Source organism: Heterocephalus glaber, unplaced genomic scaffold, assembly GCF_053883595.1.
Source record: "Heterocephalus glaber isolate CG9 unplaced genomic scaffold, H.glaber_assembly_v1.0 deba00001479, whole genome shotgun sequence".
In the NCBI taxonomy this organism is placed as follows: Eukaryota; Metazoa; Chordata; class Mammalia; order Rodentia; family Bathyergidae; genus Heterocephalus; species Heterocephalus glaber.
Window position 1 is genome coordinate 21,892,408 of NW_028258316.1, and position 16,667 is coordinate 21,909,074.

The 16,667-nt window shown below is 43.8% G+C and overlaps 1 protein-coding gene and 1 non-coding gene across 7 annotated transcripts in view; one reads left to right on the forward strand and one right to left on the reverse strand.

Moving 5' to 3' along the window:
- Window positions 1-1,852: 1,852 nt before the first annotated feature.
- Window positions 1,853-16,667, reverse strand: part of Snx30 (sorting nexin family member 30) — a 115,688-nt gene continuing 100,873 nt past the window's right edge. For 3 of the 6 annotated variants that reach the window (XM_087183347.1, XM_087183346.1, XM_087183345.1), the window contains 3 exons: window positions 12,301-12,453; window positions 11,036-11,121; window positions 1,853-8,541 (listed from right to left, as the gene is read on the reverse strand). In XM_087183347.1, the coding sequence (XP_087039473.1) occupies window positions 8,301-8,541; window positions 11,036-11,121; window positions 12,301-12,453 (480 nt within the window). In that variant the 3' untranslated portion in view covers window positions 1,853-8,300. The remainder of the gene's footprint in view (window positions 8,542-11,035; window positions 11,122-12,300; window positions 12,454-16,667) is intronic. The other 3 variants (XR_015439878.1, XM_021262234.2, XM_004849563.3) reach the window with 3 other exon arrangements.
- LOC147826120 (small nucleolar RNA SNORA13) lies at window positions 15,085-15,216 on the forward strand. The gene has a single exon (XR_015439906.1). It is a non-coding gene; the product is annotated as a small nucleolar RNA SNORA13 (small nucleolar RNA).

A 16,667-nucleotide genomic window follows, 5' to 3' on the forward strand; every position in this document is an offset into this window, starting at 1 on the left:
ACCAGCCTGGGCAACTTAGCAAGACCCTGTCTTAAAATAAAAAATACAGGGCCAGGGATTTAGCTCAGTGTTTTCGACACCTGCTGCGCAAGTGCAAGGACCCGAGTTCAATCCCTGGTACCAAATAATAATAATAATAATAATAATAATAACAATAATAATAATAATAGTAAAAAATAAAAATTACAGGGCCGGGGATTTAGCTCAGTGGTTCTGCTGCCTGCCTTGCAAGTGCAAGGTCCCAAATTCAATTCCTGATACTGAAAAAAAAAAAAAAGGGCTTGAGACATAACTCAATCCAAAAGCCCTGGGTTTGATCCCCAGTACCACAAAAACAAAAAGAAAACTTTCAAATAGTCAAACATACAGGAAAGTTTCCCTAACATTTAAGTTGGCCACACTTAAAAACAATAGGAAGAGTCTTTCCATAAGGTTCATCGCATAGTAAGTGCTCACCATATACACGTCCATAGGCCTATGGGGAAGGCTTGTCTTCATTTCAAAGATCACTACTGAAGGCTCAGAGAGATGTGACTTGCCTAAAGCCACACAGCTAGTAAATGGAAAAGTTGAGATTTGAACCCACATCTTCTTCCACTTTGCTCCTCACCTTGTGTGACTGCAATCTTAAATTAATGATGTCTACTATGAGGCAGCCAAGTTCAGTATCGATGTAAGTTCACTTCCAATCCACAGGCATCACTAGGCAGACTTAACTGAGCACTCTGGCCTCTCATTTGCAAAACACTCCTTGTTTCACAACAAGGTTCATTCCTGTGACTAGGTCATTAAATGCATTGGTTGCTGAATGAGGAATTGCATATAGTATGTACATTAGAATATTCAGAACAAAGAAACTGTCAAAGGAGACTTCAACCTGATGCTTTTGCTTTCATTTGCATAACTCTTATGTGTACTGCTGTAATATATAACAGAACATAAAGCTGCAGTACTGTACTGTACAGTATGACCAGCCAAAATTATAGTACTATATAAATAAGGTATGCTGTATAAAAAAAGACATTGAGGCGCTATAAACAAGATGTACAGAACTGTACCGAAAAAAAGACAGTTAATAAATCCAAACAGCACCCCTCAGTCCTAAGTCCAAATAGTCATTAAACAGGTCAGTCGTGGGCCGGGGATTTGGGTCAGTGGTTCTGCCACCTGCCTTGCAAGTGTAAGGACCCGAGTTGGATTCCTGGTACCAAAAAAACAAACAAAACAGGTCAGTCATTAAACAAGGAATATCTGTACATTCTTACACTTTAATAAATCACAGATTTATTCTTTTCTTACAAATTTTTCAAAAATAGCCCTAGCAGTAAAAAAAAAAAAAAATCAGGAAGTGACAGGCCCTGAACCAGAGTATGTGCTTCACTGCGGGATGGTACAGAGGAAAATAAAATCTCTTATGTGACACCTGAACTGGCTGTCAATCAGTCTGCCAATCGTGGCAGTAATTATATAGGTAGCTTCTTCATCTCCCCAAATTAGGGTCAATCTGTAAAATGTAGGAGAAGGTAAACTGAGGTTGGATATATAAAGAAAGGAAGGAGAATAAAGAGTTAAATTATAAATTACACATACAGCCGGGGATTTAGCCCAGTGGTTCCATCGCCTGCCTTGCAAGCACAAGGACCCGAGTTCAATCCCTGGTACCAAAAAAAAAAAGATAAATTACACATATAGCTAAGTTATATACATACATTTTTTTCCCCTGTTGCTCTGAATATCCTGACTCTTGGAAGCAAACTGCTACCTTTTCAGAGAAAATAAGGAAAAAGAGACACCCATGTTTTCCTATCCTACAGGCAGGTACAAATGAGAACATGACTCAAGGTAAAGAAAGCATCTTTTATCAGTTTATTGGTCCATTATTTTAAGTTAATTGAGGTAAAGAAACTGTTTTTAAATTTACAAGCTAATAGTTTATCAAGCAGTACAAATTCTTTGTTTACCTCAAAATGTAATACTAATCCCATAGTAAACAGAATTTTCTATACACAGACATGAAAAAAAAGTGGACAAAAACTGTGTGCTGGCATCAAAAATTCAACAAAAACCTTTTTCTTTAATTTTATAATCTCTGGGTTCCATAACAAAGAAAAGGAGGTGACATTCTTTTAACATTTGGTAGCTTCATGAAATAAAGACTTCAATCTGTAAATAAACCACTTTCTGAACACACACTCTCTCAAGCACTTTTTATTTTCACAGCTTTTGTTTTGGCTTAATGGCAGCATGGAGAAACTGTAACACACTTACATGGAGGACTTTACCAATACCCCAGAAAGGTTTTTTCTTTTCAATTTTTGAACATAAAGAATGATTTCTAAAAATAAGAACCATAGTCCATAATGTGGACATGTTCTAAGCAAAAGTTTTAATCTCTTAAACAGTTAAAATACAAGTTTAGAAAGTTTGCTGGCAGTTTGTGTCACGGGAGTGTATCTGACGTTGGTCACCTCATGTAGTCCTGACTCACAGAGATGGGGGCACAGGCAGACAGAAATACAAGGACCAGGGACTCCATGGGACAGGACTGAACCTCAGGGGTGTCCAGGTGAAAGGTGCTGACTGCTGAGAAATGCTGGGTTGTTATCTGATGAAGGCCTGGCTGGCATAGCCATTGCTTTACTGAACCAATTCACATTTTGGTCTGCCATCTACTTCCCCTCTCCCCATTACCACACTGAGGAAAGAGCGATTCTGCTTTGCTCCTTCCAGTATCATTTCTAAGCCAAGGGCTGCTCTACGACTGTGAACAAGTCCGTCCAGCAGGGGTGTGGACAGGTGCTGGCTGCTCTGACCTGACTAGCTGAGAGCCTAGATTTACCTGGTGGCCAGGCAGTACTCCTGGGATAGGCACATATTCTTCACCACTGATTTTAACTAAGAGCTCTGCTAAAATGGACTGTACTATGTGAGTTTCTGTAATATTTTATGTTTTCAGCATTTCAGCCTGTGGAGAATTTCTATCCAAAACATGGTGCTCTCAGGTCCCCACAGTCAAAATCGGGTAAACCTTTAATGCTATCATAACCTACAGAGTTCTTTTCACTATGATTTGTCAATGCTGATTCCGTAGGTCTGTAATCAAAAGTATGCCAAAAGGCACTAAATTAATCTTTCACACTTTAAAACAATGAAAGGTTTGTGCTCCCTGTTTCCTTACATTATTAAAAATATCATTTGGCAATGGCAATACTTAGTTCTCTCTCCCAAAAAGGCCACCCTAATCATGACTCTCTTTCTGTCTTCTTTTTTTAAGAAGATCACGGACTGACTATGTTAGGTCTCTAAATTTCAATGGAACGACTGATTTCTAAAACTCTACCCAGAATTTTAAAAACACTAGTTGAAGAATAAGGCATATTATTATAATTAGATATTTAAAATTTCTCAAAAAGTATAGTTAGGCTTTTAACAGTCTGTGGTATTTTTTTAAAATTCTGGAATTGATTTTCAAGTGCTAAATACACAGAGTATTTATATGAGACAAACATCGTATTGTTTTTTAAAGTTATTTTTCATAGCACTTATTTACAGACTAGTAAAAACTACCTGGATAACATATTTTTCTGCCACATAGAAAGGCTGAACAGGATGCATTTCAAATACGTAAGAGGGAACAGGCCCCAGCCTGGCCTTTTTAAACGCAGACAGTCCCTCCACTCTCCCTGATATGTGCAACTTTGGGGAGAACTGACATCCTTAAAATAAAAGAATGGGTTAGTGAGTAACTGGATTCCTGGATTATTCACTGAATTGAAAACAAGAGATACCAGGTATAGTGGAACTCGCCTGTAATCCCAGCTACCTGGGAGGTGGAGGGAGAGGGGGAGAATCACAAGTTTAAGTCCAGCCTGGACAACTTAGGGAGACCCTGTCTCAAAATAAAACTTAAAAAAAAAAAAAAGGAGAGGGTGCTGGGGATGCAGCTTGGTGGTTGAGGGGCTGACTAGCATACACAAGGCCCTGGGTTCATTCCCCAGTACTAAACCAGCATGCCTGTAATCTCAGCACTAAAGATACTAAGACAGGAGGATGCCGTGAGTTTGAGGCCAAGCTGAACTACTTAGGAAGTTCAAAGACGACCTGAACTACATAGTGAAACCCTGTCTCAAAAAAAAAGAAAAGAAAAGAAAAGAAAAAAACCAATCCCCAGTACTGAGAGAGAGAGAGAGAGAGAGAGAGAGAGAGAGAGAGAGAGAGAGAGAAAGAGAGAGAGAGGAAGAGGAAGATGGAAGAAGAAAAAAAGAAGAAGAACAACAAGAACAACAACAAGAACAAGAAGAAGAAGAAGAGAAGGAGGAGAAGGAGGAGGAGGAGGAAGAGGAAGAACTTCAACACACCCAGCTCCATCTGTAAGTTTGGCCTAGGAGAGGATATTTACCTTAAATGTACTGAGAAGTGCCACCTGCCATGTGAGTATAAGCAGCAAAACACAAGCAGTGAAAGAGTGTACCCAATCTCTTGCCATCCTGGCGACTTTTGAAAAGTGTAGAAGGCACACCCAAATTGCCAACATAACCCTGTAAATGACAATAGCCAAAACAGTGCTACCCCAGTCATATAATTAGCTTTCTCTGTTTCCACAGGTCCTTCAAGTAGGTGTCTGGATGGATGTGTCTTGTCCTGACCATAAGCAGCTGGCCTAGGAGGAATCCCCAGTAACGCCATCTAGCCAGAGCGGAGCCCAATTCTAACCACCCTAAGACCCAACATGGTCTTGATGGTTGTTTTGGAGGATCTTGCATTCCTCCTCTCTCAGCAACCCAGGATAAAGGGTAGCAAAAGACTCTCCCACACTCCAGGGAACCTCATCACAACCGAGACAGCTGCCTGTGGCTGAAATGAAATGCTGCCAATGGCAGGATCAAGTCATACAAGCTGGGTGTTCCTTGGGCTACCATCCCAAGACAGAAGCTTCACTTGCCGCTGCCATATGGCCACTATGCCCACCTCTGAAAACAGACTTCCAGTTGTTCCCTCACCACAGGCAGCCACACAAGCTATGAGGGGTTTCCTCATGTGGAGTGGCCACTGAGAAAACCTGTTCCACTAACATCTAGAACACACTCTGTGGGCTGAAATCTGGCATGAAACACTTATCTTACATTCACCATGATCCCCAGCTTCACGCTGCCTTTTATTAATTGAGCCACAGAAAGGTGTTGGGTGAGTTGCAGAGCAGCGTGATCTCTCTAATCACCTTCATTTCATCACCAAGCATTATTAACCCTTATGGAAGGATGAAACCCAACCCCAAACCAGGCTGAGGAATGAGCTCCCTCGTGTTGGAGCAGTGGTTTCTTGCCTTCAGCAGGGTCACCTGGACTCTTCTTGCAGCTCCCTGCCCCGAGAGGGAGTGCTGTGACACACCTGCTGCAAATCACAACTGCTCCCTCCTTAACATCATTTGCATCTCTAAAATTTGCTCAGTTTCTAGGAATTCACTCTTCTGTTTTCCAGATTTTTAATCTAGGTGAAGGACACCTTTCCCTTCTCAGGACCCAGTCAGCTGCAAGGGACAACTTTCCATTCCATGTTCTCAAACCTCAAAAACTGTCTATATCACTCTGCTTGAGGTAAAGTATGCCCTTGAGTAAAAAATCTTATGGAAATAGACAGAAGAGAGGAGCCAGTGAGCTGTGGGGACTTGAGGATACAGTGATAAAACCTCTCCAAGGCCATCCTTGGCACAGAAGTCTCTGAGTCACTCGTCACAGAGGGACTGTCCTTTGCACCCAATCAAGATTAAAAGGCAAACACTTGGGGCTGAAGAATCTCTGTGGCACGTGAGTGAGGAGGGCTGGGGAGCCTCTGTCACTGCCTACTGTCCCCGCCCTTCTAGGCCAGCCTCCTCAGCCTATCAGATGCCAGCCTAAGGACAGGGATGAGAGTCCCTTCTTGGGAAAGGCCGTTTCTCCAAGGAAGTCATTAACATACATGAGTTTTCTTGGTTCTGCCTAGAGGACAGAAGTCTGCATTGCTTCAGCTCTTCCTGGTGTCTCAAAGCACAGGAACACTACATGGGGACCAAACAAACAGATGGAGATAAAAATCTCGAAGTGCCTGAGTCCCTTCAGAATCAGCACTCTGCATCCCATGAGAGAAAATGACTGTGGACCCTGATGGCCTCGCCTCCTCACATTTCCCAGTGAGGAGCCACGCTGTTTTTAAAGGACTGTTTGTTTCTTTCCCAACTACCACTGCCCAGGAAAGACTGGGCTTTAGCAACCAGCAGGTCACCCTGTTCTAGTTTTCCTGTAACTCCTTCCTCAGTTCTTTCCAAGCATTCATTATACTGGACAACCTTCTTAAAGCACACAATCCACAAGATAAAAGCTTCCATGTTCCAAAAATAACATTCATCACTGGGGCTGTCTTGTGTCTTCTGCCAAATATCTTCTGGCAGATACTAGATACAAACCCCAATTTTACCAACACACCGTCAGGCTGGACCTGGACACCCATCCCCACACCAACACATGGTTTAGAGGTAGAATGAAACGCTGAGTCACTGGAGATGGGGTAGATGAGTGTTCTTACCCTTCTGCTTCAGTGAATCATTTCTATTTGTACCAAGCTGAAAATTCACATCAAAGGATTTTAGAATGGCACAGATGGGGTATAACAGTAACAGCAAGTACCAAATGATATAAAAATTATCATTTCTGTGACTCTAACATAATCAAATAGAACCAAACTGTTCTATGCTGTCTCACTGCAGTTCCAATAGTGTCCCTGTTGTGGCTGACACAAGGTCAACTCTGCTGTTAGAGTAGAATGAAGCAACTACAACATGCTGCTCAGTGACTGGTATTTGCAACTTAACTCGCACATGCAGCAATGTTTTAACTGCTTCATTTAAAAGACAAAAATAAACCAGATGTGGTGGCGCATGCCTGTGATCCCAGCACTTGGGGGGCTGAGGCATGAGGATCACTGTAAGTTTAAGGCCAGCCTGGGCTACATAGTGAGTTCAAGGCCAGCCTGGACTACTTGGTGAGACCGTGTATCAAAACAAAACAAAACAACAACAACAACAACAACAATAAAAACCAGAAATAACTACTGCTTATTGATGCTAGATTTACAGTTCTATTGGGAAGAGTCACCAAAGAACACAAATATGACATCTGCCACTTCTTTTCAGGAGGAAAAAAAAGTGGAAGATAGATTCTTTATGACTATTAGTTTTATGGTGATTTAAAAAGTAAACCTGGTAATAGTTTGGAATGAAGATTTTAAACACAGCCAGCAGCCCCTAGGAATTTGGCTACAAATTGAAATTTTAGCTTAGCTAGAAGCAAAGAGTTCACTGTTACCCTTGTCACCTCGAGGTCCCTGCAGTCCTGACTTTTCTTCTTGATCAGGAAATGTTGAGGGTTAAAGCACTTTATGTAGAACATTCACATTGTTTACAAATTTTGACTGGGTCATAAGGATGCAACATACTAGCCCTCTCACCAAAAAGCTGCCCAAACATCTCATGGACATGGTGGGAAGTATTCAGCTAAGTGTTTTTGGTGAGGTAAAGGCAAATTGCACAAAGCAGACATTGAAAGTGAGGCTTAGTATATGCCCATTGATCTCAACAACAACAGGGGAGCTACTCCGACTGCAAAACAACAGGTATTTCCTAACACATCTAATCTTGACTGTATCAACAATTAACAAACCAAAAGAAAAACACTAAAGACCTTTACAGAGAAAAAATGCACCTTTTTTCATTTTCCACAAAAAGTTGCTAATCTGTTGCATTCTGGTATCAGAAACACGGTGGAGGAGCACTCCCCTCAGCTTCCCAAGGCATCACATAGGGACAAGGACACTGGCTTGCTCGCTCAAGCATAGGTGCATCTAGACACTGATTTCAATGGCTCCACATGAACCTGAAACAATAAAACACATGTCACCTGTCACAAGCAGGCAGCAGGCCACACTCACAGCTACAGGCCACTGTATATTAAGGACTTTCTGTGGAGGTCCTAACACCTCCCTCTAGGCTGGGCCAAGCCAAGGCCCACAGGATCAAGTGCAGGGTTGCTGGGTCACCACAGCAAGCCACAGGGTGTCTCTTCGACTCCTTCATGTCCTTGAAAAGCAGGATCTGCATTCTCTCCCACAACAGGCAATGTGGCTATCTCCAAAGAGGAAACTCTCATGAGATGTCACATGTCAGCTGTGGGTTGTTGTGTTCCGCACTTTCAAGCCTTCATAGTGTTCCATTTAGTAGGTTCCTTCACAACCCGGAGGTATGCTTCTTTTTCTGAGAGATGATTATAGCCTCACAGACTCCACTGAGGAATAAATACTAATTGAAAATGACTGTGGGGTGCAGGGAGGGAGAAAGTACACAAAGGAGAGGTGCTTCTATTCCCAGTGCCTCCTCTCTGGCACTGCAGGGACATTACGGTACAGAGAGCCATGGCCCGTGCAGGTAGAAGAGTCTCTGTCCCAAGAAGGAGCCTACTTGGCCTCTTGTTTCTCCTGCAACAGTGGAATAATCGACTCCCACGCCATGAGGCACTGAAACGAAAACATGCGCCCAGAATTAGCATCGAGTTTCAGATTTCAGGGTCAGTTTCATCCAACTGCTCTGGTCTACCCATTCATTGTCAATCCTGCTTGGTCACCTTTGTCTAATGATGCCTACATGTATTATCCATAGCTATCATCAACAGGGGAGGTAACAGGTGTTTGTTTGGAATGTGTTACTCCCATCCTTATGAAAGACAGCAGTGTCCCTACAAGACTTACATACACTCACAGTAGAGGAAGCTCATACCCAGTGAGGAGACATGGATTCACTGTAAGAAAAATCTTTCCCTTGAAAAAGCAAAATAGAGACCAGACAGGATGCCCTTGATGAGGCCCTGCTCCAGGTGTGGGTAGGGCCTGCAAAAGAATGTAACCATGACAAGCACCTGGAATGGGCCAGCCACCTGAGTAAGAGGAGGTGGAAAACCTGCTCTTCCTCACCAACTTCAGATTGGCTTGTTTGGGCCATGACTGGATCTCCCAAAAAGGAGAACAGGGGAAGGAAACACAAACAACTGAGTTTCATTACATCTGAAACCGCTGGGTATTTTACATTAATTATCACTCTATGAGGAGGAAGCATTATTTATTTGTTTGTTTGTTTATTTATTTTTTGGTACCAGGGATCGAACTCGGGACTTTGCACTTTCGAGGCAGGCAGCAGAACCACTGAGCTAAATCCCTGGCCCTATTATTATTTATTATACACACCTTTTCAGATGAGGAAAATGAAAACTCAGGTTAAATAACTAGCCCAAGACCCACAGCACCTAAGGCACAGAGCAAATTGAGGCTGTGTCCACCACACAGTCCCTTTTCATTCTAGATCCTTGGGACAGGCCAAGAACCTGCCCAACTCAGGCACTGCCCTCTCAGAGCAGCCTATTTAGTAGAAAGGATCCTCCCTCAGAGCAGCCTCTTGCATTAAGGGAAGGAGAGGTCCACTGCACTAGGCCTATCTTAGGAGCAGCCCAGGGGTGAGAAGGACTCAGTACTGAGTCACCCAGGAATGAGTTCTGAGGCGGTGGAGAGAGCGGCATCCTCAGGTCACACAGGAAGGAGGGATGGTGACAAAAGTTCCTCCGTTTCCTTTCTTGATGACTCTGAGGTTAGAGAAGAAACCAGGCACAGAAGCTTGTCCCATAAAAACAGGGCTGAGGAGCCTCAAGGAGCTTGCTTCCAGCAAGGGACTCAGAGTGTGGTCCTACTCTTTCTCTAGGTCATCACTTCAGATCTGGAAGGATCTTTCTCTATCAGCACGAGGAACTGAGGCCATATCAGCTTCCTTTTTGTTCCCCAAGTGTTTGGTCTCCAAGCTCTTTTCTATCTCGGGGGCCTTTAATATGTTATTCCCTTTGATTGGAAAACATATTCTGCAAGTCTTTTTCTCTATGGCTCAGAGTAAATGTTATTTCCACAATTTGGCCTTTCCTGTCCTAGTCTGAATTATGCCCTCTTGTATTTTCTCCCAGTTTCCTTTTTCTTTTGCTTTACCATGTTTCTCTCTTAGCTGTGGGATTCTTTCATGAACACATAACTTCCACTGGACTGAAGGGTGCCTTAAGGGCAGAGGTTCTGCTATCTGTATTACCAACTTTGTCCACCCAGTTCCTTGCACACGGCAAGTACATAAAAAGCACTTCCCAAATATCATGTAGGAGCCAAGGCCAGGCCCCAAGACAGTGACCCTGTTTGTGGAATAATGGGAAAACACAGACATAAACCCTGGAGTTGAGTCCTGAGGCCGGGGCTATAGAGATGCTGGGATTCATCTCCAGGAGGAGTGATGAAGACACTGGATCTGGTTGGTTTTGGAGTAATGGAAAGGCTGTTAAATAATGAAGGGAAAATGAGAGGGTCAAGGAAGGAAGTAACACTTATGGGGTGCCTACTATGTGCTAGGTATGATCTAGGTACACACATGCATTATTTCAATTATCTTTACAGCTATGGGTTGTTGTTTCTTCACTTTCAAGCCTTTGTAGTGTTCCATTTAGTAGGTTCCTTCACAACCTGGAGGTATGCTTCTTTTTCTGTGGAAATGGATTCAGTGGAGAAGGATCACTCCCATCTTACAGCAGAAGAAACAGAAGGACAGATGGCACCTTGGCTGACGGCACAGTCAGAAGAGAAAGGAGGTCCCATCTCATATGGAATGATCTTCTCACCTTTGGGCAGCCAGGGCTGTTCTGGAAGTCACATGCCCCTGTTCCCTAGATGAAAGTGGGTGGGAACCACCCAGACTTGTGGGCCTATTAGCTGTGCAATCCTACTTCATTCACTCATGGGCTGTGTCCCCTTGACAGAGTTTTTAAACCTTGCTGAGTTACAGTTTCTTCAACTTTAAGTCGAGAATACTAAGCCCTAAACAGTGTGATGTGAAGGGTAAATTTAATGACATATGCAAATCCTCCAGTCCAGCACTGGCCCAGGATCACCACAAGGGTTTCACAGAAATGGGAGCAGGGAAAGGTGCACTCACCTCCTTCTGCTGTAAGCAACCCTCCCAGACAGCTGACAAAGTATGGGCCACTCCAGGACTGTTTCCCTAACCATCCTCCTGGTGAGCTGGAAAAGACGCAGACACTTGGCCTCTAAGGGGCAACCTGAGCCAGCAAAGCCTCCACAATAGATGGATTCTCTAGCTTGAGATGGGGCCTGTTTCTAGGATTCTGCTGTGAGGAGCCAGGTTACTACCTGCCCATAGGCTGGGAGGCTTTGTCTTCCTAACAGTTTGATTTCAAGTTTATAACTTGTTGAACTGTGATTAGCCCATTCTTTAGAATTTTAGGCTTTTAAGGAATAGCAAGATTTATCAGCATAAATGACCTAGAACTAGATATATGAAGGGCAAACCTTAAGGAGATTAGGGCTATAGCTTGATGGACAGCGTGGCCGGGGGTGGGGGTGGGGGTGCTGCTTAACCTGAGGTCTATAGATTAAGGGGATCCAGGAATAAAACGTTTTTCAATAAAGCTGTTTTCCTCTGTAACCCTACATACCTTTACTTTAGATATTTAAACCAGTATTTTGAAGTCTGTTTTTAAAAAACTAAGAGCTGGGCACAATGGCACCTGCCTGTGATCCCAGTTATTCAGGTGCCTAGGGATGGCAAGTCTGAGGCCAGCCTGGACAGCTTAGTGAGGCTTGTCTCCAAATAAAAAATAAAAAGGGCTAAGCACCCCTGGGCTGGAGCCCAAGTACTGAAAAACAAAACAAACTAGTTTGTTGTTCTCTGTGGTATGGGGGAGTGAACCCAGGGCTTTGCACATGCTAGCCAAGCTCTCTACTACTAACTACACTCCCAGCCCCTGAAAGCAAACAGTATTTTAAAGACAAGGGGTATCAGCTTCACCAGATGACCAAAGGGGTCCAGGGCACAGCAAGAGTGAAGACTCACAAAGCAGCATAAAATGACCCCCAAGCCTCCATTAACTAGCTGGCAGCACCCACATCCGGAAGGTCCGACTGACTCAGGCCACCTGCAGGACTAAAGGGCACAGAAGATGAAGCTGCTGCTTCGAGCACCAGTGGGTTCAAGGGAAAACCGTGTGGGTACTCAGGGCCTCTGCTCAGATACAGTGCCACAGTCAGCACAGCTGGGCAAGGGCATGTAGGGGAGCTGAAACCAAGCAGACAAAATAAGGAAGGAGAAGAGATGAGCAGGATCCCTGCCTTTGCATTTGGGCAGGCCCTCAAGAAAGGCTCTGGCTATTAAACTAGAGTCCTGTTGGGCCAGCTCCTTACCTTCTCATAATACTGGATGTTCTTGTCAGCCAAGCCCATGAGCAGCTGCCGGAAGTCTTGCCGCTTGTTGTTCTGCCACCTCTCCATGTCGGCCTTCAGATCGGCATTGAAACACTCCACGCGATCCTGACACTTCTCCACGTCTGCTGGCACCTGGTAGGGGGAAGCATAGGGGGTGTCATATGTGTGACTGCTTCTCTGGCCTCAAGCTCCTCTACTCACACAGTGGTAGGAGGCCAAGGGGCAGCATTAAATGACTTCTACACACTCCCTCTTCTGCAGGCATCTATCTGAAAGCAAAGCCTCGATTCAGGAGGTCTAAGAAGGAGTTCTAAAAAGGACTATCCTAACCCAACAACAGACATGGCGGGGGGATTAAAAAACAGGAAGATGAAACACTGAAAACTCAGAGTCAGATATCTTTGGAACAGGAAGATGAAACATTGAAAACTCAGAGTCAGATGTCTTTGGTTCCTTTTAAGATTTACCCATCCATTACTCAGCCATAAAGAATGAGAAATTAGAGACATTTGTAGCTAAATGGATGCATATTGAGCCCATCCTCTTAAGTGAAATAAATAGGACACACATGTGCAAATACCGAATAGTTTCTCTGGTGTGAGAAACTGAAAGTATAAATAAGGATCAAAATGTATAACTGATAATGTGAAATAGGAAGAAAAGGTCCAAAGGGGAAGGGGAAGTGGGAGGGGTAGGGTAAAGGAAAGAAGGGAAACGAATAAATATGAGAAAAGGAAAAAATGGAAACAGTCTTTGTAAATAGTGAGGAGTTGGGGGGGTGAAGGGAGAGCAGGGGAATGGGGAAAAAAATAAGAACCAAGATATAACATGTAAAAGTACAAACTCCCAATAATTAACGTCATCATATTGTATACCTAAAATGTACCAATAAACTTAATGAATGAAAAAAAAAGATTCACCCATCCATACTTTAAAAATGTTGCAGACTGCACGCACACAACAGTACTGGGTTATTGCCCTGCTGTTTTCCTGTGTCCCGTTTTGGAACTAGAAAAGAAATAGGTTCTCCCAGATCACAAAAACAATCCCCTTACTTATAATGTTTGATAACATCTTTCCCTATTTTGGGCAGCAAGACTACTGGCCAGCTTCCTCCTCTGAACCCATTACAAACAAAGTGGATACTTGTTTCTGTTCCTCTAGGTCGAGATAATATAAAATGGTGAGTTACACTTAAATAAGTCTGAGAAAATGAGAGGAAAATTATGTATATACGTCGAAAGAATTTGAAATACAGAGAAGAAAAATAGCACACAATTTCAAATTTTTTAAGGGGTTCAGCAGATGTTCTCAAAAGAGAACTATGTCAGCTGAGCATGGTGGTACACCTATAATTCCAGTACCCTGGGAGGCTGAGACAGGAGGAGGATCAAAGTTCAAGTCCAGCCTGGGCAACTTATTGATGTAGCAAGATCCTGTCTCAAAATTTAAAAATAAAACAAGGGCTGGGGTGTAGCTCACTGCAAAGGCCTTGAGTTCAATCCCTAGTCCCCTCCTCCCCACTAAAGAAAGACCTGTATCACTTGAATTTCACAACTTTCACTTTGCTTATGAGTTTTGTCCAGCCTGCATGGCTAGAGGGTTCTGTCCATCCTACTCACAGTTCTCTCTCCTAAAAGAGGGCCACTGGGGGCTGGGGATTTAGCTCAGTGGTTCCACCGCCTGCCTCGCAAGCACAAGGTCCTGAGTTTGATCCCTGGTACAAAAAAAAAGAGCACCACCGGGCCCTGCTAGTGGCCAGAGGGTCAACATGCCCCAAACTAGGTCAAACACTTCCCAACAGCAAATGAGTGATAGAAACAGAAAGCAAAATGGTGGTTGCCAGGGGCTGGAAGGAGGAAATGGGGAATTACCTAATGGAGGCAGGGTTTCAGTTCTGCAAAATGAAGCATTCTAGAGACTGGCTGTACAACCACGTGAATGTATTTAATACTACTGCACTGTACACATACAATGGTTAAGATAGTAAATTTTGTGTTATGCATATTTCACTATAACTAAAACAATTTAAATATATAAAAGGGAAAATGGAGGGGGCTGAGGAAGGCAGGGCTTAGGGTAGAACCCTGAAGAACCTTACATATTTTAGAATTAATAAAAGGCCTTGCCAGAGGTCATGAAGAAAGGCGGTCACAGAAGTGAACCAAAGAGAACAGAGCCAGAGAAACCCAGGGATGGAGGGAGTTGGAGGCAAGAGCGGCAGGCAGGCCTTGCAAAGAAAAGAATGAAGAGGAGAGGCCAAGCTGTCTGAAGTGGCCAGCTTGTGCAGCTGCCCTACTTCATGTAGAAGAGGACTGCAGGCACCTGGCACTCAGGCCTGCATTCTTCCTGCTTGTGTTTTCCTTCTGAACAGTATCTGTGACAATCAGCTTACTGACCAACAGCATCCAGCATTCCTTCTTAATGTTTCTGTTTTCGCAGCTGTGGCAGGGTTAAGAGTTCTTTCCTGGGTCTGCAGGATACTAAGGTGGCAATATCCAATACTAATAGTTAGCTGTTGCTTATTATAAGACACCAAAAAGAAAAAATCAGATAAGGTCTCAAAAGTTAAAAATTGTTAAATTTAGGTTCCCCTATCTCCCTATCTCTTGAGAAAATTCCTGTTAAACAATACAAGTTGGTTGGGTGTTGGGAAAGGTGGGATGACAGTATACTTTTTTGTGTGCTGGGGAGCAGGGAAATAAATAAAATTTACTCAACATTCATTTAAAAATCATACTTGAAAAAAAATTATACTTGATTAGCCTTTGTGTTGCCCATTCACTTTTGAAACTAGTGAGTGAGATGTCAAAAAAGGCAAAAATAAATGCTTTGCAGTCTTTTCCTCCCCTTATATTTAGTGTCCTTGGTGTAGGAGCTGCATAAGTAACAGTTAAAAAAAAATTATACTTGAGCCCTTTCCATGCTCAGGGCATTTCCAGGCTCTAGCATATAAAGAAATCTCTCACTTATATTTCTTCCTAAAGCTAGGTTGGAGATACCACATCATAAACCCCAGTGACAAAAGCAGGTTAATACAATCCCCCAAGACTACAGAGCAGACAAAACTCTAAGACTCGGGGAGAAGAGAACTCATGGCTTCTGTGGGAGAGGTTCCCAGGTACGTAACAAGACTGATTCAAGATGGTGGCCTCCTCAGGCAGAAGCTACTGAGTGGGCAGGAGGAGCACAGCTTCCACAGGAACAGCAGTAGCAGTGACACTGATGCCCTCAGCCCTCTGGGAGGCCAGGTCCCCCAGGTCAGTCACCTTTTCTGTTTAGCGCAGTGTGCCATACAGATATTTTCAGTTTCTATGTGAGAAAACCCTGGGTTGAACAAAACAAAACAAAAACTTGGGAGCATGGCAGATGACAAGTGGGAGAGAAGTGAGTGCCTAAGATGAGCCAGGCGCCGATATGGTGGAAACTGGACAGCCATGAGCTCACTGCACCACGACAGAGAGAAGCTGGGAAACAGAGACTGGAGGCCCTGAGAAGGTCCACAGTCCCTCCCCTCCCCTCCAGGGCCCATCTCTACATGCCTACAAGCCAGAGCCCAACAGGGCACACTTGGAGGCTGAGGCAGAAAGATCACAAGTTCAAGCCTGGTCAGGGCAATTTAGTGAGACTCTGTCTCAAAAAATTAATTACAGGGCCGGGGATTTAGCTCAGTGGTGCCGCTGCCTGCCTCGCAAGCGTAAGGTCCCGAGTTCAATCCCTGGTACCAAAAAAAAAAAAAAATTATAAAAAGGGCTGGAGATGTACCTCAGTGTGAAGGCCCTTGCTTCAATCCCCAGTACCACCAAGCACAAAAGAAAAAAAGTCACAGTCCTCTCCTCAACACAGCAGATCGTTGGGAGCCTGCAGAGTAAGGGGAAAGGACACCAGGTCCAGCATTTGAGAGCTTTGGCACATAAATTATGTATTTCCTGAACCATGGTTCCCCACCTGTAAAGTGGGAGCAACCACAATGACAGAAGGCTGGAATTAGAGAAGATAAGGGAAGAAGGTGACAGAATTCTGCTCTCCGTTGGCTGAATGAGTATGGCCACTGTGGACAGAACTGGGCAGCACCAGGCATCTCTCTCTTCACTTGCCAAACAGGTAGCTTTGCTCAGCGCTCTGGTCTGTTGGAGCCCTGTATCAAGAACTCTCCCATTGCATCTCAGAGCTGGAGTTCTTGCCATCTGCCAGATCTCCCACATTCCGGAGTATTAGCCATCCTCATGATTCAAAAAGTTTCTAAAGCTGCACAGCTGTCCAAGTAGGGCCAGTTCCTACTTCCCTGCCCTAACTCTCCTCAACCTAAGAAGCTAAGTACATCTTAGTTTCTGTTCCCATCCATC